Source organism: Trichosurus vulpecula, chromosome 3, assembly GCF_011100635.1.
Source record: "Trichosurus vulpecula isolate mTriVul1 chromosome 3, mTriVul1.pri, whole genome shotgun sequence".
Classification (NCBI taxonomy): domain Eukaryota; kingdom Metazoa; phylum Chordata; class Mammalia; order Diprotodontia; family Phalangeridae; genus Trichosurus; species Trichosurus vulpecula.
The window spans coordinates 391,345,378-391,370,122 of record NC_050575.1 but is presented as its reverse complement, the minus strand read 5'-3'; the positions used below and the strand labels follow the sequence as shown (position 1 = coordinate 391,370,122).

General features: G+C 43.9%; 1 protein-coding gene across 2 annotated transcripts; it reads right to left on the bottom strand.

Annotated features, from left to right (window-relative positions):
- Positions 1 to 1,370: 1,370 nt before the first annotated feature.
- DPEP1 (dipeptidase 1) lies at positions 1,371 to 22,004 on the bottom strand. Of its 2 annotated transcripts, none has more exons than XM_036748200.1 (11): positions 21,884 to 22,004; positions 15,310 to 15,496; positions 6,522 to 6,654; positions 5,367 to 5,499; positions 4,891 to 5,041; positions 4,164 to 4,233; positions 3,777 to 3,953; positions 2,895 to 2,979; positions 2,728 to 2,803; positions 1,977 to 2,112; positions 1,371 to 1,877 (listed from the first exon to the last, which is right to left on the bottom strand). In XM_036748200.1, exons 2-11 carry the CDS (start codon positions 15,408 to 15,410, stop codon positions 1,713 to 1,715), a joined length of 1,227 nt encoding a protein of 408 aa, XP_036604095.1. In that variant the 5' UTR covers positions 15,411 to 15,496; positions 21,884 to 22,004; the 3' UTR covers positions 1,371 to 1,712. The 2 variants fall into 2 exon arrangements, with proteins under 2 accessions (XP_036604095.1, XP_036604096.1); XM_036748201.1 differs by having other exon boundaries at positions 21,889 to 22,004.
- Between the last annotated feature and the right edge of the window lie 2,741 nt (positions 22,005 to 24,745).

The window sequence follows — 24,745 nt, the reverse complement described above, 5'->3', positions numbered from 1 at the left end:
GTGCGCCTGAGAAAGGAAACCTACAGATGGCTCTGCCCCACAGAGGCCATGCCAGGATTTGAAAGAGGATCCAGGGCCTCCTAATGTCTTTTTTCTGAAGCCCCATAGCCTTTCATTGGTCTCATAATACATATAAACTTTTTCTAATTGCATTGGGGCCAACGTAAAATGGGAAGCTAAAGATTTAACCCCTTGCTTGGAGTGCATGCTGCAAATGCCTCCTAATTTTTAAACGGATCAGTGAATGTTGGTAACAACTGCTACTCTAGACTGTTGCCCTTCTCTCATTCGGTGGCCTATTGCTTATCATGTGCCATTATGTTAAGACTGACCTGTTTGTTCTAGCAAGGGAACTCATACACAGGTTGATTGGGGAGGAGGAACTAGAAGACCCTGGAATCCAGAGGTTAGTTGTCTTTGTTGCTCTACAGATCCAGAGCAAGGTTCTTGAAAAGTCCTTTACTGGCTTTCCTCCCCTGCCCTAGTGTATCGACTTATGCATCCAGTTTGAGGGTGGACTTACATGGACTTGTGCACATCTTCCCCTTGGCTTCCCTCTCGAGGGCATCCTGGAAGCCTAAAATGTTAGTGCTGGAAGAGGTCTCGGAGATCAGCCCCCTCATTTTATAGATAAATGAGAGAGGGAAAAGAATTTGTCTAAAGTCATGCACCTGGTTTAGCAGCAGTCAAGGGCTTGAAACCATATCCTATTTCCCAGCCTAGAAAGGTGATTGTCAAAGGCTAGTGAGCAAAGGTTTTCAGGGACAGAGCAATAAATTCAGAGCATTTTCCTGCCAGTTATTGCCTGGAGGTTGGTTTGAGACTGAAAAGGATTCTTTTGAGAGTACAAGATTATAATAATATCCCCATTATCCCTGACAAACCCTTATAGTTGTACAGTACTTTATAATTTTTCAAGTCCTACTTTCTAAAAAAAAAAATCTCACTTGATCCTTACAAACTGTTAGGTAGTTAGGATAGACATTATTCCCATATGAGAGAGAAGGAAGATGAAAATCAGGTTTAATGACTTACCCAAGTCAGAGTAGATGAATGGCACCCAGGTTTTGGAGCCAGACCTGATTTCTAATCTATTGGGGTGAGGCATTAGAGAAAGACTCTCTGGAAATTACAGAGTACATAGCAGCACATATCCTTATGGCATTTTGAGGAGGCTGAGGTTTGATCTACATTTTCTAGGGGATTATTATTGTTACCAGGGGAGATGAACTGACTTGGTTGGGGCCACCTGATCAGAAGAAAGCAAAGCTGTTACCTATGTCTCCTGATTTTTGGTCTAGTATTGCTTTGTGTAGATAGACAATGCCTCTTCCTGCAGTTTAGCAATGATAGTGGTATGAAGAGAAGTATACTCTTTAAATAGCAGTAACTGCAACTTTTATTGAATTTTCTTTTTGTCCATCTCGTGTGTGTGTGTGTGTGTTTCTAGGCCTGGACCAAATTCACCAGATGTCTGTCTATAGGTTAGATTCTTCCCTTCGCTGTATCTGAAGTATCTGAGGAAGGAGCAGGTGTATGCTCAGATCACAAATGGGACCATCCTCCTTTCAGAGAGCAGACATCAGGAGGAGCTTGGTTTGGAGATGGATCTGGCCCTTCTTTGAGGCCTTTGAGGCTATATCCAGCCCCACAGTCATCTTGGCTCCTGCTGACAGCCTGTGAATTGAGGGGTAGCAATGGGCCTGATAGGATCATAGCAGCCACAGGTAAAGGAGAAGAAGCGTGAGGATAGCAGTTAGGGCTCCAGGCTGGTGTTGGTGGCTGTGGTTCGGATAGCCGTAGGAGGTCCTGCAACTATCTTCCAGCTCGCTAAATTCGATGAAGTTCTCATTAGGGAGGGCGCTGTGGTTGCTTACCTAGAGAAAAAGTGGAATGATGTGGAAGGATGGTAGGTGAAAGAGAATCCAACATTCTTGCCCAAAGGCTGCCCCTCACCTTATCTGCTCCCATCTTACCCGCTCCACTTCTTCAAAGACCCTCAGCAGGTTATTGGCCAAGGCATTTTTCACTTCTGTTTCAGTCCAGTTCCTCCTGAGCAGTTCAGCTATCAGGTCTGGGTAACCGGAGACATCCTCTAGCCCTGTGGGGAGACTGGAAGGAGGAACGGTGACTTTGCTGAGAAGTCTTGGAGTTCTCAGGGTGGGAGGAGAGTGGGAGTGAGTCCCAGGGCATGCTGTCACCACCCTGCAGGTATGGTCTTCCCTTTGAGAGGCATAACTCTGCACTCTCACACCCAAAGATTATACAGGCCCAAGCCTTAGGAAGATCCCACTTTAAGGTGTGTTTCCAGGAAAGGAGACAGGTTTACTTAGCCATCTACCCAGACTCCCCCAGTTTCCTTATAGTTGGGCATGTGTGTGAACTTTGGAGGAAGATTGCCAAATGGTTGGCTGCAGGGATTGAACTGGTGGCTTTGGTCTCATGAACCCCCTGCCCTAACCAGGTGAGTTTCCTGACTCCAGATAGAGATACTTCCAAGGAAAGAAAGTCAGCTCCATGCCTTTTCTGCTGTAAAGCCAGGGCCTACCTTTGGACAGAAAGGAGGTCAAAATGGGTAGGGACAGTGGAATTGTGAATGATATAGCCCAGGCAAGAAAAGGTGGGAGGAGATGCATCTTTCTGGTGAAGTTAAAAGCCCAGGCTACTGGAAGCCTTTGTCATTTGCCATGCTGTGTGGGGTTAAGACAACTTCTTTGTTCTCCTTACTATTCAACACCATCATAATCCCCACCGAAGCCCACAGCTTCTGGTCCAGCAACGTTCTTGACATAATCCAAGTGATCTGTTCAGGGAGAGGCAGGAGTGGTGTCACTGGGACCTGGGGCCCACTCTGCCATTTCTCCCCAATCCTCAATAGCTTCAGCCACACTCACCTGCTACTTGAGACAGGGTAGCTTCCTTTTGGCAGGCAATGTACTCACTGTAGAAATTCACCATCACCAGACTTCTGGTCTTGTTCTATTTAGAAAGGGCGGACTCCATTGTACATGTCAGGGGGAAAGTTACCAAACCAGCCTTTCCTAGGAGGTTCCTCCATCAGAAAAGGAGTATTCTGAAGCAGCCTTCTCATCCCTTGTCCCCTTAAACCTCACCAAGGACTGGCCAAGGAAAGGCATCCTGGCTCCCCTAAGAGTAGCCTTAGCTAAATAGTTTCAACCTCTCTGACTCTCTTTGTTTATCTGGCCTTAGAGTAAGTATTCAACCTTCCAAAGCTGTTGGGAGAATCAACAGACAGAGTGTGTCTGAATGCCCTCTGAAATCTGAGGCTGTAGTGTCCCCTAGTGGAAAGAGAGTAGGGGATATTCGTTCTTAACTGTAGGCCTGGAGCAGGGAATCTAGGGGCGCTGGGCTGGCAGTGGGCTTTCTGAAATTCCTAGCGTTTATGGTATTTCGCACTTTAAAGGTTTACAAAATGCTATATATGCTGTCTCACTGGATCCTCCAGACAACCTTGTGAGGTAGGTGTTTTTATTAGGTATTTATTACCCCCATTTTACAGGTGAGGAAACTGAGAATGAGAGAGGGTAAGTGATTTACCCGAGTCAGATAGCTTCTCAGTGTCTGAGGAGGGATTTGAACTCCCCTTCTAAACTCTGGGTCCAGCTTTCTAACCCACTTTGCCTGCCCCCTAGCTGCCTACAAAGGAGCAGCACCGGCCATAGAGCAGCATGTGATGACTGCGGTGGGGGCAAGGGTATATCCTGGTGGGCTCCATCTACCCACTGCTCACCCCCGAGCCCTTGCCCACTTCTTACCACCAACTGGAGGATATGATCTGGCACATTCCGTTTATGTGGACATAGCTGATAGGCAGAGGAGTGGCTGAAAATCACGGGGGCTTGGGACAGGTACAGCACATCCTCCATGGTGGCCACTGAGACATGGGACAGATCGATCATCACACCCAAGCGGTTCATTTCTTTCACCACCTCCTGCAGAGGGGAGAGAAAGCCCTCTGTCTGCCCTGATGCTTCAGCCCAGGCACCTTTGGTCCCCAGCTGGGCTGCCTCCCAAGTGAACAGGGTCCCCCCTCCAATCTCTTCCATTGGCATATCCTGCTGTATATCCGTTGCACTAAGGAGAGCACCCTTGTCCTTATGGTCCCTTGGACTTCCCCTTCCCCTGTACCGATCTTTGCTTACTTCTCCAAATTTCGATAGGCCGTTGCTCCGGGGTTTGTCATCTCCTGTGTCTACCAGCCAGTTGTCAACCCTATGACGTTAAAACAAAAAGTAACAAAGGGTATAGGCTGGCCCCTTCAGCTTCTCCAGAGCTTGGCTAGGCATACTTGTCCCTTATTTAACCATTGAGGAAACTGAGGTATTGGTTGAATGCTTTGTCCAGTGTCACACACAAGAAGACAGTTAAAGAAGGGCTTGAATCAAGTGAGGAGGTGAGGCCAGAGGGGGTCCCAAAGCTTGTGGGATGGCCCTCCAGAATTACTCAGTCAGCTCCATGCTTCTGACCAGGTCCTCCATCAGTCCCTCTCCAAAGCCCAGCCAGGAGTCCAAGTCAAGGCATCATAGGAAGACATGCAGGCTTCTGGCCAAGGCTTTTCTAACCAAAGGATTCTATCACATCTCAGAATGGCATGTTGACCCCCCCCACTCCCACCCCCTCCATTCCCCAGTCCAAGAGATTCTGTGGTTAGCACCCTCTTAGGCCTGAGAATGACTGGCAGAGCTAACTTTCCATATTTGTTATGAGGGTCCCATTTTTACGTTGTGTTCAGTCACTCAGGAGAAGGAGGTAGGAGGGAAAGGAAGAAAACATTCTCATTAATTGAAAAAAATTTAAAAATTAATAGCAAAGAATTAGAATCAGAGCATCTTTCCCTAGAATCCATAGGGGCTAGGCCAAAGTTCTTACCAGGGTGTGTTACAGCTGTGGGTGAGGGTCATATAGCGCATGCCTAGGTGGTACAGTGCCCGGAGGACACCCAGACTGCTGTCGATGGAATGACCACCCTCCACACCAATCAGGCTGGCCACCTTCTTCTCCTGAAATGCCTGCTTTATATCTGTAAGGGAAAGGCCTTAGTGTGTAAGGTCTTGTGGAGGGAAGCCTTCACGGCCCACCCTGGATGATCCCAAGGAGCCTTGTGGTTAGACGTAGTGGCCTACAGAGACTAGACACAGCAGAGGAGTGACAAGTCAATGGGATCCCACCCTGCCCCCATGATTGGACATCTGGATGAGTTTATCAACTTATTGGGACAGGCATTTCTGTGTTTAAATCAGAAAGTTTATGTGTACATAGGGGGGTGGTGATGGGGTGTTGGGAAAAAGGGGGCAGCTCTGACTTAACCCTAGAGGAACTTGCCAGCAAGAGCTGGCAGAACTCACCTGAGCTGCTGGTGGCACACAGGAAAGTCTCAGGGTATGTCTGGCACATTCTGTGAACGAGATCCATCTGCTCCAGGGTTCTCTTCACTGCATCTTTATCCTGGGTATCGCAGGGCACGTAAGCTGACCAGAACTGCAGGCCAAGAGAGAGAAGGTTTTGGGGAGCTATCAGGGTGACACCCTGAGGCCTCTCTCATCCAGGCTGAGAGGCAACTGTGGAGGTCCAGGGGAAGCTGGTCTCAGGAAAGCTAAGGGCTACTACCCCAGCCAGGTTCTCCCCAGACTTGGGGACGGTGAATCTGAATCAGTAGAGGTTTCTGCAGAGGTCCATTCTGATCTAGGACTGGTTAAGGTATAGGGGGGTCCCGTCCCCCCCCGTAAGCACTTCTGCCACACGACTTGTATGATTACAGGCAAGTGCCTCGGTCTCTTCATCTGTACAGTAAGGGAATCGGAGTCGATGCCCTGATGAGCCTAAGAACCAGGGCCATCTTTATCTCGAGGTGCTCTAGTCACTAGGGATGGAGAAGACCCTGAAGGAGGTCCTCAATCCCCCAAGCCTTCCCCCACATGGGCAGGAGGAGTAACAGGGAGGCTGCAATGCTCATGGCGTGATTTGTTCCTTAAAGGACTTCTGGAGTCACGCAGATTATGATTGAGTTAACAAGACAATATGATGCCAGGAGGAACAACACATTTAGAAAAGATTGTTTTTCTGATTAAAATCCATACTCCTCTGTCACAGAAAACGAGCCTGAGGGGGTGGATGAAGGGATATGGGGTGAGGAGAAGGTTCAAGTAGGGGCCAGAAAATGGGAGCACACCTCACAGTGGAGGGCAGCTCGAGGATGGCTGGCACCTGGGTCCCAGCAGACATTGAAAGGAGGGGAGCTGGAGGCTGGCCCCAGAACACTTAGAGTCCAACTAAGCCCAGTGTTGCCCAGGGCAGGGAGCCAGCAGCTGGCATAGGCTAGCCTAGGATAGATGCCTGGGGAACTTCTCCCTGGGGGACAGTGAGCCAGAGTTCCTGCTTTGAAAGCTGGTGACTGCTGTGGCAACAGCCCCTACCAATATGCCTATCTGTGCCACCTCCCTCCCCCGCATCTCCAACAGGGCCTGCATGCCCAACTCTCTGGATCCTCCCCTGCCCCACACCTGGCCTCCCACGTAGCCAGCCTTCAGCTTCGGAATATTGGTGTGTGTGCCCTCCAGGTAGTTCAGGTTGGCTTCCGTGGGCTGCAGCTGGCCATTGAACCTTTTCAGAATTTGCCATGGTAGATCATTGTGTCTGGAAGGGAGAAGAAGGTGCCAGGAGAAAGCAAAGGGGCATGAGTATCACTGTAGAATGATGAGAGGTCAGAGACCCTCCCCTGTCCAATTCAACCCACATTCTGAAAGAGAGCCCCCAAGCCCAGCCCTACCACAACTGCCCCTGGTTATGCCCTCTGAGATTTAAGTGGAATGAGGTTAATCCATCTTGCACAGGGCATCCTTTTATATCCCTAAAGGCAGTTATCATGTGCCCCCTGAGTCTTTGCTTCTCCAGGACAAACATCCCCAGTTTCTTCAATTGACTTTCATCTATGAGGCATTGAGGTGGAACAGGGGTGCTTGGAGTGCCGGACTTTGACCAGGAAGAAGCTTGACCTCAGACACTTACCAGCTCTGGGACTTTCAGCAAGTCCCTTAATCTCTCCCAGACTCAGTTTTCCCCACTGTAAAGATGGAGATAATCATAAACTACCTGCCATGGTTGTTGTGAGGATCAAAGCAGATAAGGCACAATGCTTTGAGAACCCTGCAGGGCTGTACAAATACTATTAATACCATATGCTATGGGGTGTTTTGTCATCCTAGTCACAGTCTAGACAAAGAAAGGCCATCCCCCTGTCTTCAGGCAACCCCTTCAACTTTAGCCTTGACCGGAGGTGGGGAACCTGCAACCTTGCAGGCCACATGTGGTCCTCTAGGTCCTCAAGTGCAGCCCTTTGACTGAATCTGTGAGGTTTGGATTTGGTCAAAGGGCCACACTTGAGGACCTAGAGGGCCACATGTGACGTCAAGGCTGCAAGTTCTCCACCACTGGCTTGGACCCTAGTGGGCCCTGGAGCTGCATCCAGCCCTTCAGGTCCCTTTCTACCCTAATCCAAAGGGGCGTCTCCTGCCCTGCGGATCTGTAGCCCAAGAACATCTCCTCAGCCTCTCGACAATCCTTGCACTCTCTCTAGCTCCAAAATGGAACCCGATGGGTGAATTATCTTCCCTGATTAACGTATGAACTCAAATTAGTTTGCTTGTAAGAGTTTGATACCGACAGGGCTCCAGAAGCAGTTATGGAATACATAGAAACATAGGCTGAAGCTCCACCTCCTCCCCTTTCTACTCATATCCCTTAAAACCAATTGTCTTACTGACTGACGTCTCAGCTAGCCAGTGACAGGGGGCACAAGAGTGTTAGAGGCTGCTGATTTAACTTGAGAAGGTCCCAGGCAGAAGACCCCAAATGTCCACCGCTGCCTCCCTGGATGGTTGGATGCTACAGAATCAGCTCCCTCAAACCCTCCCAAGTAACTGGAATTGGGGAAGGGGCTTTCAGCTGGGCTTGTGTCAAGAGCCTTAGGTGGTTATGCTTGTGTGTTCAACTGACTCCACGGAAAAGAGTCATATTTCAGGGTTAATGGAGAAGGACATAGTAGGAGAAGGTGGTGCTGGGGACAGGAGGCTTGGAGGGAGAAAAGATGCAGGGATTTGGAGTAACTAGATGGTAGCATGGGGGCACTAGGTCCCTGGATGAATAGATGCATCAAAGGCAACCTTCATTCCACTCCTGACTCTGCTTCTCTCAGGACTTTGCCACCATGTACCCTTATGGGTACCTCCCCTACCCACTCTGCCAGCTTCCTTTTGAATGATGTTTTCTTCCATCAGAGGGAAGGGACTATATTTTGGCTTGTGTATTTGTATTCCCAGTGCTTACTACAGTGCTGGGCACATAGTAGGTGATTTAAAAAAATGCTTATTGCTTTCCCTTGCCTTGTCTTCCTCCCTGCCCTTAAAGGATGAATATTTCCCAAAGATTTATTCTGGAGCTTCCCCCCTTCTCCCTTAACACTTTCTCCCTTGGAGATACTGATTCATTCAGAAGGTGTCCAAATCTCTATGCCCAGTCTTGATCATTTCCCTGAACTCCAGGACTGTACCCACAGCTCCCTACTGGATGTCCATCCCATAGGGATATCAAACTCAACATGCCACCAGTGGAATTAATCTCTTCCCCTAAACCCCCTCCTTCAGACTTCTATTTTTTTAAAATGACATTTCTATCCTCCCAGTCACCAAGGCTCAAAATTTCAAGGTGTGTTTGATTCATCACTTTCCTTCCCCCACCTTCTCCACTCTCCATATCCATCCATTAACTCTTTGGCCTAATGTTTAAGTCCCTCCCCAATCTGGTTTCACCTTAGTACAATTTACACACTATATATTTAAGACAGACCAGACTACTTGACATGCTACCTCTCACCTCCCTATATTTGGACAAGCTGCTCTCCATGCCTAGAATGCTCTTCTTCAACCCCACCTCTCAGATTACTTTATTCTCTTTTAAGATTCAATTCCTATATCCACTTCATCATAATGCTTTCCTGACTCTCTCCTCCTCACCCTCTGCCAAAAGAATTTTTTCCCTCTTCAGATATCCCTGGTACACTTGGTCTAGACCTTTTGTCCCTATCAGACCCTACTTCGTGATATGCTTGTCTGGTTACACATCTTTCCCACTGTGAAATGTGACCTCCTGGAGGGCAGTCATTTTTCATCTTTGTATCTCCAATGCCTAGTACTTTGCCTGGTGGCACATAGTAGGTCGTTTAATGAATGTTGAATTTGAATTCACAGTTCCGATAGAGGGCTGGTGGTGAGCAGAAAGGGTGGTCCCTGTTTAGAGTAGAAGAGGTGACAGCCTTCACCAACTGCTTGGAAGAGCTGCGGGGTCAGCCTCGGCAATAATTACACTCCCCTTTTCTGGATAAACCATTCATGGTCATTCACTGCATGAGTACAAGAAAGGAATATGAGAGCATTGAGCTGGATCAGAATGTAGTTGAGTCAGGGAATCCTAGCCTGGAGGGCTTTCCCAAAGGTGTGGGCAGCAGGCAGGGGGACCCTGACCACTTGAGGCCATCTAGTTCAGAACCCCAGCGCCTGGGTGGTCCTGTAATGGAACAGGTGAGAAATCTTGAAAGGTCCCAGGCACTCCTGAAATTACTGGAATTAACCATATGGCAGGACTTAGAAAGGATGAAAGAGCATGGAGGTGATGTAGGGGAAAGTAAAGGAAACTGGAATCAAAGGAAGAATTGCGGGGGGGGGGGGGTGCGGTGAGGGACTTCTGACGACTTAACTAGAAGAGAGGAGCAGGGACAATATGGACTTTAGGTGATTCTCCCAAAGGAAGAGGGCCAAAAATGTCATACCCATCGCCAGATGTGGCCCCTGGGTCAGTTGTTTTGCCTGCTTTTCTTTGTGTGTGTCTTTTATTTTGTTGTTATAATGGAAGACTATAATACCAAAAACCAAAAGGCAGCAATGAAATATTTTTAAAATTTAATTTTTAAAAATATTCAGAGAAATGGGGCTTAGTTTTAGCTGTGGAAGGAAACTATTTTTTGTTGTCGTTCTGTCATTTCTGACTCTTCGTGACCCCATTTGGGGTTTTCTTGGCAAAGAAACTGGAGTGGTTTAGCCATTTCCTTCTCTAGCTCATTTTACAGTTGATGAAACTGAGACAAACAAGGGTAAGTGACTTGCCCAGGGTCACACAATTAGCAAGTGTCTGAGGTAGGATTTGAACTCAGGTCTTTCTGACTCCAGGTATAGCACTCTCTATCTACTGTGCCACCTAGCTGCCCACAAACTAATTCTAGGGCTGACTATTGACTCAGCGAAATTCAGGTCCTTTGGCTCAAAAAATACGTCTCCCTTTCCTTCCCATCTGTTTCTCTGTGTCTGAAATTCTATCATTAGAGTAAACCATGTTTTTTAACTGGACCCCTCTGACAGTCTGATGAAGCTTATGGATGCCTTCTTAGAATGTTTTTAAAGGCACAAAATAAAATGCACATGATTTCAAAGGAAACCAAATATATTGAAATAGTTATCAAAAAATTTGTCCATGAGTCCATGGAGCTCAACTCAAGGACCCACACATTAGAGATCCCTTTGGTCTAAAGCTTTGGTCCCTCTTAAAATGCCAATTACTTCACCCCTTAACCCTTCTCAGTCATTGAAACCTCAGTGTGAATGAACCTACCAAGACCTTTGCATGTGAAGCAGATTGGAGGAAGAACAGGAAGGCAATGAGTGCCTGAAGGTGGAGGTGAACTTTGAGGAGTAAAGGGATTAGCTTAATTTTCCCCAGGTGTTTATTCAGATGCTACAGGTCATAGAGGAAAGTGGGCAGTGGGGAAAATACTGAACTTGGAGCTTCTAAACCAAGCCACCATCCACAACTCCCTGCTGTAGCTAAGTTGGTGATGAGCCCCTCTGAACATGCCTAGGTTGGTTGATCTTTAGAGAATGGAGATATGTTCCATCAATGGGGCCCTACGCAAAGCCTTCCCTGACATAGGACCCACCAAAACTTGTGCCCTACTGGTACATCCTTTGAGGATGCAGTGTCTCATTCCCACCCCACCCCACCCCACCCCACAATGAAACATTGGAAGAAGAGTTCAGTCTTGATCATACATTATCCCTTTACTAAGACATTTTAGATTTTTTCCAGGAATCAAACTCAAACTCACCAGCCTAGAACTTGTTGATTCCACTCTCTTCTCTTTTTCTTTTTAAATTACTCCTGTGACATTTCTCCTGTTCTCTACGGTCTTTCAAAGGTCTCCATCCGTGTGACTCAGCAATGTCACTGACCAGAACCTTCAGGAAACCCAGGAAGGTGGTTTATCGGGGACTTGACAATGCTGAGTCACTTCAGGTACGCACCTTCTTACTATCTCTTGACTTTCTTAGCCCATCACAGGGATTCTGACCTCTCTGCAGCCTGGTACAACGTTCACAGCTGACTGATAGAAATCTTGATCCAATAACACCAATAAATAACGCCCTTGGATTTGTCTCAGTTTATTTTTATCATCCTCTCTTTCCTCTTACTCAACTAGGTGGTACCCTGGGCCTGGGTCAGGCAGACCTGGGTTCAAATCCACCAAAGACACTAGCTGTGTGACCCTCTGCCTCAGTTTCCTCTTCTGTAAAAGGGCATAAGAACAGCAGGTTTGATGAGTATAAAATAAGGCAAGATTTGTAAAAATGCCTTACAAACCTTGAATGGTTTGTATATTAGGATCACAGACTTAGAGCTGAAAGGGACCCTAAAGATCATCTAGTCCGATCCCCTCAACTTAGAGATGTGGAAACTGAGCCCCAGAGAAAAGAAATGACTATCCCAAGGTCACACAGACATTAAGTAGCTTTCCTCACCCATGGTCCATGGAGTTTGGGGAGGTGGGTGGGGAAAAGATTCCTTCCACAATTTCTGCTTCTCTTGGGAGGCTTCCCAGAGTTAAGACTCTGATGTCATGGGGCAGTTGGGTATTACTTCAGTGCCAGGTGGAAGAGCAAGGAAAAATATGGGGACCTTGCTTTGCCTTACCAATCTCCCCTTTAGCCTAAAGGTTCCATGTATCTGACCACGAATTGGTGGGTGCCTATTGCTAGCTGCCTTCCACCTTCAAGTTCCTCCCCCCCACAATTATTCTTTATCCTGAGCCTGGGGAGTTCCCCTCAGTATTCTTTATATTGAGCTTGAAATTCCCTCTTATAGGAGAGCCTAGAGGAGGGCTCTCCCTTTCTCCCCATACTTGCTCAGAAAGATTAAAGTTTATACTAATGAAAGGTCAATTTGGGTTAGCCACCTTTAAGAATGTGTTGACTAACCTTGATAGACCTCGCTCTTCTCAGCGATACAAGGTTCAAAGACAACTCCAAAGGACTCATGATGGAGAAAGCTATCTACATCCAGAGAAAGAACTATGGAGTCTGAATGCAGATTGAGGCAAACTGTTTGCTCTCCTTTTCTTTTTGTCTTTTGTTCTTTTTTTCTCCTTTGTTTCTTTTCTTTTTTTGGTTTTGTTTCTTCTTTCTCATGATTCATTCTATTGGTCATAATTCTTCTTTACAACTTGACTATTGTGTAAATAAGTTCAATGCGAAGTTGTATATAGAAGATATATCGGATTCCATGCCATCTTGGGGCGGGGGGGAGGAGGGGGAAGAAAATCTGGAAATCAAAATCATGTGGAACTGAATGTTGTAAACTAAAAATAAAAAATCTTAATTAAAAAAAAATGTAAATGACACCTTTGAAAAGGCTCTTTTGCACAGTTGTGTGAATTGTGTTCTCCTTGCCACACCTGACCCCCATGGAAGAGGTCTCCTTTTTTAAGCAAATGGAGGTACTCCCCCTGAGTGTCCTCTTCTCCCCCACTGACACCCCAAAATCTCTTCATGGAATTCTCCATTTTCCCCACCTTTGTTCCAGTCTGAGGAAAAGATCATCTTTTTCCACCTCAAGGCCTTTGGTCCCATCTCATGTCTCATCTCCAGGAGCAGTATTACCTTCAGGATCGAATGTGAAATCCTTCCTCCCTAACCTGGATTCCTCCTCCCTTTCCAGTCTCCTTACTCCTCCCTCATCCCTCCTCCTCCAATCTCCCCTCTACAATTCCAGTGACTCTGGCAATCAGCATCATGGTCCCTTTCCCCACTCCAAGCATTATCATTGGCTGTCCCCATTGCTCTCCCTCCTTTGTCACCACCTCCTGGCCTTTCTGGCTTTCTTCATACTGTCTTCCCAATCTCCCTTAATGCTAATGCCTTCCCTCTGTCAATTATCTTCAATTTACCCCGTGTCTTCCTTGTTTGTACATAGTTGGCTGCCATTTTCTCCCCATTAGACCACGAGATCCTTAAGAGCAGGGGCTGTTTTTTGCTATTCTTTGTATCCCCAGCACTTAGCACAGTGCCTGGCCCGTAATAGGTGCTTAATAAATGTTTCTTGACTTGATTTCTCTTTCTCTTTAATCTTACACTGATTCTCATATACTAGCTCCTTTCCTGCTGCCTACAGCCGTCTCACAAACAACAACACTTGACTCTGCCATCTCCCCAAACTTGCATCCCATGTCTCTGCACTCTTTCAGAACCAGACTTCTAGAAAAAAGCCTTCTCCACATGTTGTCACCTCCCTTCTCAAGCCCTGACAACCTAACTTCAGACCCTACTATGCCATTAAAACTCTGAGGTCACCAATGACTTCAACTGTTACATCTGATGACCTTTTCTTCATTGTCATTCACCTTGACCTATCTGTAGCTTTTCATACTCTTCTTCCTCTGGGATACTTTCACAGAATCACAGAATTTGAGAGTTGCAAGGGACCTCAGTGGCCATACATAGTCAACCCATACAAGCCACAGAGAAGGTTCTTCCTAGGAGAGAATTTCTCTTCTCTCTGCTGAAGACCCCTATCTTTTGGTTCATCTCCCACCTGTATGACTACTCCTCTTCAGTCTTCCTTGCCATATGATCATCCATCTCTTGTGAATTAAGTGGGGCTATTCCCCAAGGCTCCCTCCTGGGCTCCCTTCTCTTCTCTCTCTAGCCCTGCCCCCCTCTTCCAAATTCCCTTCTGGCAGGTCTTCTTGGATCTCTCCAAGTGAATATCCCAAGGACATCTTTGACTCAACAAGTCCAAAATGGAACTATCTTCTTCAAGACCATCTCTCCTCTAATCTTTCCTACTTCTGAGAAGGGCACCCGTCTTTCTAATCGTCTGGGTCCACAACCTCTCAGTCATCTGTGGTTCTTCTGTCTTTTATACTGTTCACAAGCAATCACTTCCCAAGTCTTGTCAATTCTGTCTCCACAGCATCTCTCCCATTGGGCCCTTCTCTCTCTTCGCTGGGTCCCTACCCCGGTACATTTCTACATTACCTCTCACCTGGACAACTGCAAGAACATACTGGTTGGTCTTCCTGCTTCACTTTTGTCCCCTCTCTAATCTATTTTCCATGAAACTGCCAAGATAATTTTCCTAAAGGAAGGGAGCAGAGATCTGAGATGAGATTTGTAAAGCATTTTGTAAACCTCAGAGCACCACATCAATGCTAATGATTATTATTCGTATTATTAAGCAGCATCAGAGGGGGCTTTAAACCCAGATTTCCTGACTTAAACAGACGAGAGAAGGCAAAACTCTTTGTAAACTTTAAATACAATATTCACGTCTATCAGTTCTTACTCTTAATTATTATCCTCTCTAGAATGATTCACCACTCTCCATTCCAAGCAAACTGGACTTCTTCCTCAAATGAGGCATTTCACCTTTTGTCTCCCTGCCTTGGAAGAGGCTGGCCCTTCACACCTGGAACACACTCCCCATAAGTCCCTGGCTTAGCTCAAGGACTACCAACTGCAAAATATCTCTCCATATTTGTTTCCCCCTGCCCTCACAATGGTTAGGACTCTTAGTCTCTTCAGATTCCCTTGTATTTACTACTTTGTGTAAATCTTCTGTACTCCCAGTAAAAGGTAAACCCCCTAAGGACAAGGACCATCCCCAGTACCTAGCACAGTCTCTAGAACACAGTAGGCGCTTCTTAAATCCTTATTGAGTGGACCAAGTATTCACCAGCTTGACTGGGGCTTCATATGCTCAGGTGTGATGGTCTTGGAGAAAGTTGGAGAAAGAGAAATCTAGACAGGGAGTAGCACTGGGCAAAGGGGGTTTCTGGGACTGGAAGAGAATCCAAACTCCCTGTGTGTTTCCTGCATCGCTTAAGATAGTTTTCTCTGTGCCATCCACTGCTCTCTGATTGTTGGAGGGGGCAAGGGGAAGGGGTGCCCTCTCATGGGCAGAGTTACTTACCCATCGATTAAGGGCACCTCACTCATGATTCTCACTGCTTCATCCCTGAATTGGTCTGCGGTGCAGAGTGCCAGACAAAACCAAAACCACCAATTCCACATTGTGCTGTAGTTTCCCCTCTAGAGACTGGCTGGAGACTCTCAAAACTTGCCAAATCGCCTCCCTCCTGCCCTGGACTTGTCTTTCCCTGTGGGGAGTAGACTAAGTATTATCACAGTATCATTTTTGTGCCAGGGGAAAATGATCAAGGATGCCCTTTGGCCAGGAAAGTATAGGATTAGCCCGGATATTTATACTGCTTCACCAGCTGAAAGTGACAATAAGCTCTTTGGACTGAAAACAGAGCCTTGGTCAAGTAACAGGGCTGGACCAAGGGATGAATCTGAAATTTCAAATCCATGAATCCCTGCCTCTGCTGCATTTGAAATGGAGTAGGTGACCATTTAGGGTGTGATAGTGGGTGTGTGTGGCGAGGGGGGAGGTCTGTCCTATAAAATTGCTTTTACCTGTTGAATAGCTACCTAGAGAAAGGCCAGGAAATAGTTAAAGAAAAAAATAGATTAAAATAGGCAAAAAAAATAAATAGGCAAAAGGAAAAAAATTATGAGAATGGAAGAACTTTCTGAAATAGATCCATACCAGTTTGATAACCCCCAGGGGAATGACGCGCTTTATGACACAGAGGGGTCTTCCAAAGGAAAAAGAACCTGAGTTCAAATTTAGTAAGGAAGGAAACAAGGCAGCTGCCATGGATATGCTGGGGTTGGTACCAGAGGACAGGGCAGGATGGTATCTTGGGAAGAATCATGGATTTGGGTTCATACTCCTACTTCTGTTTACTGTGTGACCCTGGGAAGTCACTTAATTTCCCTGGTCTCAATTTGCTTATCTGCAAATAGCCTCTAGGACAAGGGTTATACACACACACACACACACACACACACACACACATATATACACGTATGTATATGTATATATACATATATACATATACATACGCATGTATGTGTGTATATATATATAAAACAATTTCAGCAACTTTTATTAGTATGTAGACTTTGAAATGAAATATCAGTAATCATTTTTTCACTAGTTAAGACCAGTATGTAGTTTCAGTTGGTTCAATCTTGTCTCATGTTTGCTTTAATCTGTGAACACACAAGTTAAGAATAAGGGTGTTCTGATCAGCCACTTCGTCTTGGGAAGCATTCTTAAGATTTTTTATGTCCTACTGGTGAAGCGTGCAGACCCCTCCTCAGAATCATGTTCACAAAGGCATAAAATAAAATACTTAGGATTACTAAGGAAACCAATCATATTGTAACACATCTGTAAAAGCATAAGCTTTTTTTTAAGTTCACGAATCCCAATAGAGTGAGTGAAGGGGTGAAAAAAGTTGGCTAAAACCAGACAATGAAGGTAGACCTTTTAAAGAATAAACAGTTTATAAATTGAAAGACTAAGAAAGGATTCCCTAACTAAAAAAAAACAAAAACCCTTCACTACCACTGCCACCCACTCATTGGGAATGATACGCAATTCCACCATTAGAAAGTAATTTCTTTGTATTAGAGTTTCTTTGGATTTGATTTTGGTTCTCTACAAGATACTCCTCTACCATTAGTCACTATTGTGGGTAGCCAGAGGACATAGTAGGACACTGAATACCTGGGGCTGGGATCAGGGGTGAGAATATCCAAGGAGTGAAATTTGTCTAAAAAATGAGTACCTGGGAGGTGGCCAGAGATCAATATAGCAAAACATTAACAACCATCACTATTTTTTTAAAAAATTATTTTCAATTCTGAATTCTCTCCTTTCTTCTACCCTTTCCCCATCCACTGAGAAGGCAAGAAATACATATTATACATAATAAATTACATATATGAAATCATTCAAAGCATATTTCCATGTTAGCCACGTTACAGGGGGGAAAAGTAAGAAAAATAAAGAAAATTAAAAAAATGTGCTTCAATCTTCACTCAAAGTTCACCAGTTCTCTTGGGAGGTGGATAGCATTTTTCATCACGGGTCCTTTGGAATTGTCTTGGATTGTATATTGATCAGAATAGCTGAGTCATTCCCAGCTGATCATCGTTACAATGTTGTTGTTACTGTGTACAATGTTCTCCAGTTCTGCTCACTTCACTTTTCATCAGTTCATATACGTCTTCCCAGGTTTTTCTGAAATAAACCTCTCCATCATTTCTTACAGCACAATCATATTCCATCACAGTCACATACCACCACTGGTCCAGCCATTCCCCAATTGATAGGCAATGCCTCACTTTCTGACCAGCTAATACAAGCTATGGGGGCAGCTAGGTGGCACAATGGATAAAATGCTAGCCCTGGAGTCAGGAAGACCTGAGTTTAAATCTGACCTCAGACACTTACTAGCTGTGTGAACCTAGGCAAGTCATTTAACCTTCTTTGCCTCAGTTTCCTCATCTGTCAAATAAGTTGGAGAAGAAAATGGTAAACCACTCAAGTATCTTTGCCAAGGAAGTCATAGGACTTAGATATGGAAGGTATCATCTACTCAAAATCCCTCATTTTATAGATGAGAAAACTGGGGTCCAAAGAGATCAAAACAACTTGGATTCAAACTTAAGTCTTTTGACTTCCGATCTAATGCCCTTAATACTGCTCTAGAACTATGAATTTCCCTATCCAGAGTTGCCTTTCCTCAGAACACAGCCTTTTGCTTTCCAGAGTGACAGCTCTTAGGTCTAGATAGGTGTTAATAGTAGATGATGCACCATAGGATGCATCATACCAAGAGCCTTCCCTGTTCTCCCTCATACTCTCCCTATCCCAGGGATTTGAGCTCCATTCCCCATGGCCAATCACCCACCTCCCTCCTTATTCTCATCTTCCTTAACCCTCTCCCCCAATGTCTCATTGAAGGTCTTCCCACCCTTTCCACTGTGCTCTCTGAAATGCTCTCTCCATGATTAACAAACTCACTTTCATCTTAATTCTGTTTCTTTCTCACCCCCTTTTTCTTCTGGCCTTCACTGATCCCTGATTCCCCTGGCATCCTTGACCACTCTTTTCAGTACTGCTCACACATTTACTCATACCTTCTGACTCACTAGCTGTAATAGTCCTTTCTCCACCACTTGAAAATCTGAAGTTCATGATCATTCTTTGAGAAGAACACTAATTAACCTCAAATAACCCCTTTCTTGTTACAGACAAGCCAATGAGGAACTAAGTAACTCACCCAAAGATAAACTCTTCACCAGTGACAGAGCCAGGAGCTGACTTCAGACAAATATTTGTGCTTCATCAACTTAGTTGCACTTCCAATCTAGAGACCTCCAATTCTAAGCCAAGAGGCTAATGCAGCTTGTGGTTAGCCTTCCAATTCTGCCAAGTCTGAGAGACAGCATTATCCTATAAATAAATACAACTGTTCTCAAGACAATCTTTTAGGATCCTCTTACTCTTCAGAGACAACTGATCACAATTCCTGCTTGCCTCTATCTTCCCAACACTCATCCCCACTCAGGGAAGATGCAATGAAATCCAAGTCAATATCTGTCCCCATTAAGCAAAGGCTCTAGCACAGAATCAAAGATTCTCAGAAGTAGAAGAGACCAACCCATTCCTGCAAAAGAATCTGCTCTACAATATACTCATCAAGTAGTCATCTAACCTCTGCATAAAGACTCCTAATGAAGGCAGAAACTACTCTTTCTCCCCACTAAGATCCCAAGTTCATTTCATCGTTGCTGTTTGTCATTCTTTTTCAAAGATGACCATGATATGAGGGAGGTGATGCCATGACATGCAAGTGAATTGGATTTAAGTGAGGGTGGACTGTGCAAAGTCACCAGCCTCACTTTCTCCTCCTGAGCCATCTGGGTCCAGTATCCAGATACCAATCAGGACAACTGGAGATGGCCCAGGATGCAGTGGGGACCTTGGCCTTTTCAAGCTAAGGTCTTTAACAAGTCTCAGTTTGATATTAAAGGCAGCTAGGTGGTGCCATGGTACACAAAGCACGGGACCTGGAGTCAGAAAGATCTGAGTTCAAATTTTAACCTCAGATACTAGCTGTGTGATCTTGGACAAGGCACTCAACGTCTGTCTGTCTCAGTTTTCTCTTCTGTAAAATGAGGACGATAATAGCACCTACCTCTCAGGACCGTTTGAGAAGATCATATGAAAGACTATTTGTAAAGTGGTTTGCAAACCTTAAAATGCTATAGAAATGCTAGCTATTATTATTATTAATTATCCTTACTGAAAAGAAACAGAGTTTCTTTTAAAAAAAAAATTTTTTTTTGGCTTTTTGGCAAGACAGTTGGGGTTAAGTGACTGGCCCAAGATCACGCAGCTAGTAAATGTGTCAAGTGTCTGAGGCCAGATTTGAACTCAGGTCCTCCTGACTCCAGGGCTGGTGCTCTACTCACTGTGCCACCTAGCTGCCCTAGAAACAGGGTTTCTAAGCTAAAGAGACAACAACCTCGTGAGGTAAGTTGCACAGGTACTAGCCGAGGAAACTGAGCCACGGAAAAGTTTTCATCCAGCCTGTTCTCTATCCAGTGTCTTTTTCTCTAGTGTCTTCCCTCTTAGATTGCTTCTCATTTATCTTGTATACATGCTGTATGTACATAGTTTTTTGCATGCTTTTCCCCCTATTAGAATGGGAGCCCCTTGAGGGTAGGGGCTATCCTTTTTTTACCTTTCTTTGTATCCCTAGGGCTTAGCACAGTGCCTGGCACATAGTAAAAAAAAACAAAAAACTATAAATGCTTGTTGACTGACTGACCTCAAGCTGCCAATCAGCCTTTCCCACATCTCCCGTTTGTGTATCCTATATTCCAGGCACATTAACCACCACACACACACCCTTGCAACATGTATTGCTTTCACTTTTCTGCCTTAAGCCTCTAGCTTTGAGCTTTCCTTGTATCTGTAAGGACTTTGCCATTTCTACCTCATGACAGACTACACTTTCCTGCCTTGAGACTATATTCTCTAGTTCAATTGGACAAACGCTTACAATGTTCCTGAAGCATGGAAGACCTTCCATGCAAGGAACACAGAGAGAAATCCAACCTATACTTCAAGATCCAGCTCAAATTATACCCCCAAGAAGCAATGAAAATCTGGGCCTGAAGATAAACTGGAAAGTACTAGGTTGCCAATAGTGGGGTGAGGAGGGTCTGGGCTTAAGGATCCCAAAGATTCTCCTCATCTATTGAATGAGGAAAGTCTTACACAAACAGTCCTGTGAGTTTCCTCATGGCAACGTGTAATCCACGAGTCATTTGAGACCCTTCTTCTGATAAAATTGATCTGAGCATAATTTTTGGAGGAATTCTCACCAAATCTCTCTGAATTGCCATCTTCTTTCTTGGGAAACCCTGAGAAGTCAGGTTCTGGCTCACTTTGTTCTCATCAAAAGGGTCCCAAATCCTCTGCAAGCATCCAGGCTAGCAAGGCATTAACAATAGGATCAGCTTTGTTTAACTTGGCAAAAAAGACAGATTTCACATTCAGGACATTCAACATCTCTTTCTTTCAGGGTGCCAAGCGATTCTCCTTTTGGTGGATCCTACATTGCCTTTAAGACTATACAGACTTTCTCCAAAGATAATTGGCCAAAAGATAAGAAAAAATAATTATCAAAAGAAGAATTTCAAAGTACTAACAACCATATGAAATGATGCTCCAAATCACAAATAATAAGAGAAGTAAAAATAAAAACAACTCTGAGGTTTTACCTCACATCCTGCAAATCAGGAAAGATAACAAAAGATAGCTATAGTCAATGTTAGAAGGATTATGAGAAGATAGGCACATTGTTGGAGGAGATTTCAACCCATACAATGATTTTGGAAAGGAACTTGAAATTAAACAAAAAAGTAACTAAGATATTCATGCTCTTTGACCCAAAAATTCTACCACTAAAATTATACCCCAAGGAGGCTATCGACAAGAAGAAAGTCCTCATGTACGTCAACATATTGACAGCAGCATTTTTTTGTGATAGCAAAGAACTGGAAAGAGAGTAGCTGTCCATCCTTTGGGGAATGGCTAAACAAATTATAGTATATGAATATTATGGAATATTACTGTGCTGTAAGACATGACAAATGTGATGAATAAAGAGAAGCAGGTAAAGATCTATATGAACAGATGAAGGCAGAGCCAAGAATATGATATATACAACGTTTGCAACAATTTAAATGTGAAGAATGACCATAAAAAAATTAAACATGGCAAAATGTTGCAAAAAGCAAACAATAGGAAATTACAAACAAAAAAGAAAACATACAAGAAAACATCCCCGCCCCCATTCCTTTACTGAGGTCCACAAGCATGGTCCATTGCACATATTTCCAGACTTCTACAATGTATTGATCAGTTTTACTGATTTCTTTTCCTCTTTTTAAAAAAATTATCTGCTGTATGGGTTTGCTCTCTGTGAGGGAAAGGGAGAGAGATACTGGAGAAAATGTTGGTGATATTAAAAAAAAAAACCCAACCCAAAGACCTCAATAAAATTTATTTCTTAAAAAAAAAGAAAGAAAAGTCTCTAGGCTAGATGACTCACAGTACCAGAGAAGAACTCCAAGTTGTTCCTTAGTGCATATGGTTCCCTGTTGCACTGATCTTTCTGGCACTAAGAAGGACAAGATCTGGAGGTTTGCTGTCTCAGATTGTTTCAGCATTTCTTTCTGGCATTTAGCTTCCCAGTGCATGTGATTCTTTGAAGGGGCCACTCTGGTAACCTTTGTCCCCATGGCTTTGCTTAGCCTGGCATCCTTGATGGAGCAAAGGTCAAAGGAATACAAGACCTGAAATGTTTGTCTTAAATGCCAATATTGGTAAGCATAGATGCCACATTTTAGAAACAACATTGATGAGCTGAAGAGTGTCCATAGGAGACTAGCAAGAATGGCAAAGGGCCTAGGTGACTAGATAGAGCCCACCAGATAAGTGTCATAGTAGACAGAACACTTGACCAGAAGACCCGAGTTCAAATCCAACCCCAGACATTTACTGGCTGTGTGACCATGGGCAAGTCGCTCCACCTCTGTCTGCCTCAATTTCCTCAACTGAAAAATGAGGATAATAATACCCACCTACCTCCCAGGTTGTTGTAAGGATTAAATGAGATAATATTTGTAAAACAGTTAGCACTGTACTTGGCACATAATAGGTACTTAATAAATGCATGTTTCTTTCCTCTCTCCCTCCTTCCCTTCTTCCTCTTTTCTTCTTTCTTCCTTTCTTTCTTTCTTCCTTCCTTCCTTAGCTTCCTTCCCTCTTTCCTTCCTTCCTTTTCTTCCTTCCCTCATTTCCTCCTCCCTTCTTCCCTCCCTCCCTTCCTTCTTTCTTTGGGGAATAGTTGAAAGAACTGGCAATGTTGAGCCTGGAGAAGAAAAAAACTTAAAGAACATAAACCACTGTCTCTAGGTATTTGAAGGGCTATCTCCTGGAAGAGACATTAGACTCCTTTTGTTTGGTCCCTGAGGGCAGAAGCAGTAGGTGAAAATTGTAAAGACATCAGGTTAGACTTGATAACCAGAAAAAAAAATGTCATAACAATAGGAACTGTCCAAATGAGAGGGCTGGCCTCAGAGGTGGTGGGTTCTCCCTCCCTGGAGGTTTTCAATCTTTAAGACTGTCATTTGTTAAGACTAAGTTGATTAGCAAATTGCTAATTACCACGCCCCCTCCTCAAAAAGTGTCTGCAGTGGGAGAGGGGATTCAGTTTTCTCTAGCCAATAAATCTGCCTCTTTTCTATAGGCATACTGAAAGTTTCCAGTTTCTTAGATTACAGCACTTCAAAATATTAACATTTTCAATCATTTTCTTTTCCTTTAACAGTTCAGCTCCTGATAAACAATATTGTATTAGTGTGAGATTAACACACACACACACACACACATATATATATATATGGAGAGAGAGAGAGAGAGAGAGAGAGAGAGAGAGAGAGAGCATGCTCATGCTCTGGAATGCAGTTGAATTATATAAGAATCTAAAGAGGCTTTGAGAGCAGTGGTCTATGAAGGTGTAATACCTGGTTCATCTGAAGATGGTTAGTAGTAACTGAACCTGTTTTACCATAGATGGCTCGTTTGGTACAATCTGGAGCACATCCCATCACAGCCTTTGGTTAAAATTGGAATAAAATAAATGTCTCTTAGGTAAATTCATTTGGGATCTACCTACAAAAACTACTCTTGCCTGTGTGTTTTATAGGATGAAATCCTTAACAGAATCTCATCCTCCTAAGGGGAGAATGAACATCTAAAAGTGAATAACTAGAGTAAATAACAAAGCAAATAGCTGGAGAGAAAATTTTATTTTTGAAAAAAAAAAAACATAATCAGATAATTACATATGTCAATTATAAACATTGAATTTGGAATTTTCTGATTTTTCAGTTGTTTGAATTTCCTGAATATTGCCAACACAACGATTTGCTAACTTACATCACAAGCCAGTTATAGGTAATAAACTAAAGTTTCATTCCTTTCTGGGATCTGAATCTGAGGCACAGAATGAAATAGATGAACACCAGAATTGAAATGACCATGGGGGCGATGCCAATTTCAGAGGCACTTTTAGCTTTTGCTTACATAACTACATTGGTAAATACCAAATTTATAACCGGAAGGGCTCATTCTACAAGTCAGATCCTCATAGATTCTTTTAGATTCTCCCTCCAGCCTGTCACTGGCAGTGTCTAGATAAGCATAGGAGTAGCAAAGAGTAGGGGAAAATGTCAGTTCTCTGGTCTAGAAGTTCCTAATTTAATGTTCTCATTAGAGTCATAAGGTTTGAGCTAGCTCTCACCACATGATAACTGAGCAGCGCAGTGACCAGATGCCTACTTGCATCTCACTTCATACAGCTCACTAAGAGATTAGGCGCTGTGGTATAACAGGTAGTGATTGTATCTTTTCCTTTTGTAATTCTTAGTTCTCAACTAAAATTAAATCTTAAACTTAATTACTTCAACCTGTTAGTAGGGCTGGTACAATCTTAGCATTCTGCTTTTTCTAGATTCTTTCCCACTTCAGAGAAAATCATTATTACTGTTTTTGATATTTCTAAAGAGTTTTTTAAATTTTACAAGTCTTTTAGCAATTAAATCTATAACCCAAGAAAATCAAAGAAGAATTCATTTTTCTAAACCATATTTCTAATCGCATTTATGTTAGGTACTATTTTCATACAGTTAACAAATTGGTAAGCTGAGGTAACTTGGCTTAAGACCACACAGCTAACAAATTTCCTGATCCATACATATTCCTAACACTTTGCCTTAATGCCAAATAGTAAAATAAATTCTGTCTTGTCACAAGCATCTTATTAGGGAATTTTTTTTAAAGTTATATTTTTAACCTTCTTAAGACACATTTCAAAGAATATTATTTCAAGACTCACTACAGTAATTTC

Coding starts and splice junctions, on each gene's coding strand:
- DPEP1 (XM_036748200.1), bottom strand. CDS start 15,410: ATGTGGAATTGGTGGTTTTGGTTTTGTCTGGCACTCTGCACCGCAGAC. Junction 5,500..6,521: donor CTGGCTACGTGGGAGGCCAG/GTGTGGGGCAGG, acceptor CTTGGCCTGCAG/TTCTGGTCAGCTTACGTGCC. Junction 4,234..4,890: donor CACAGCTGTAACACACCCTG/GTAAGAACTTTG, acceptor TTAACGTCATAG/GGTTGACAACTGGCTGGTAG.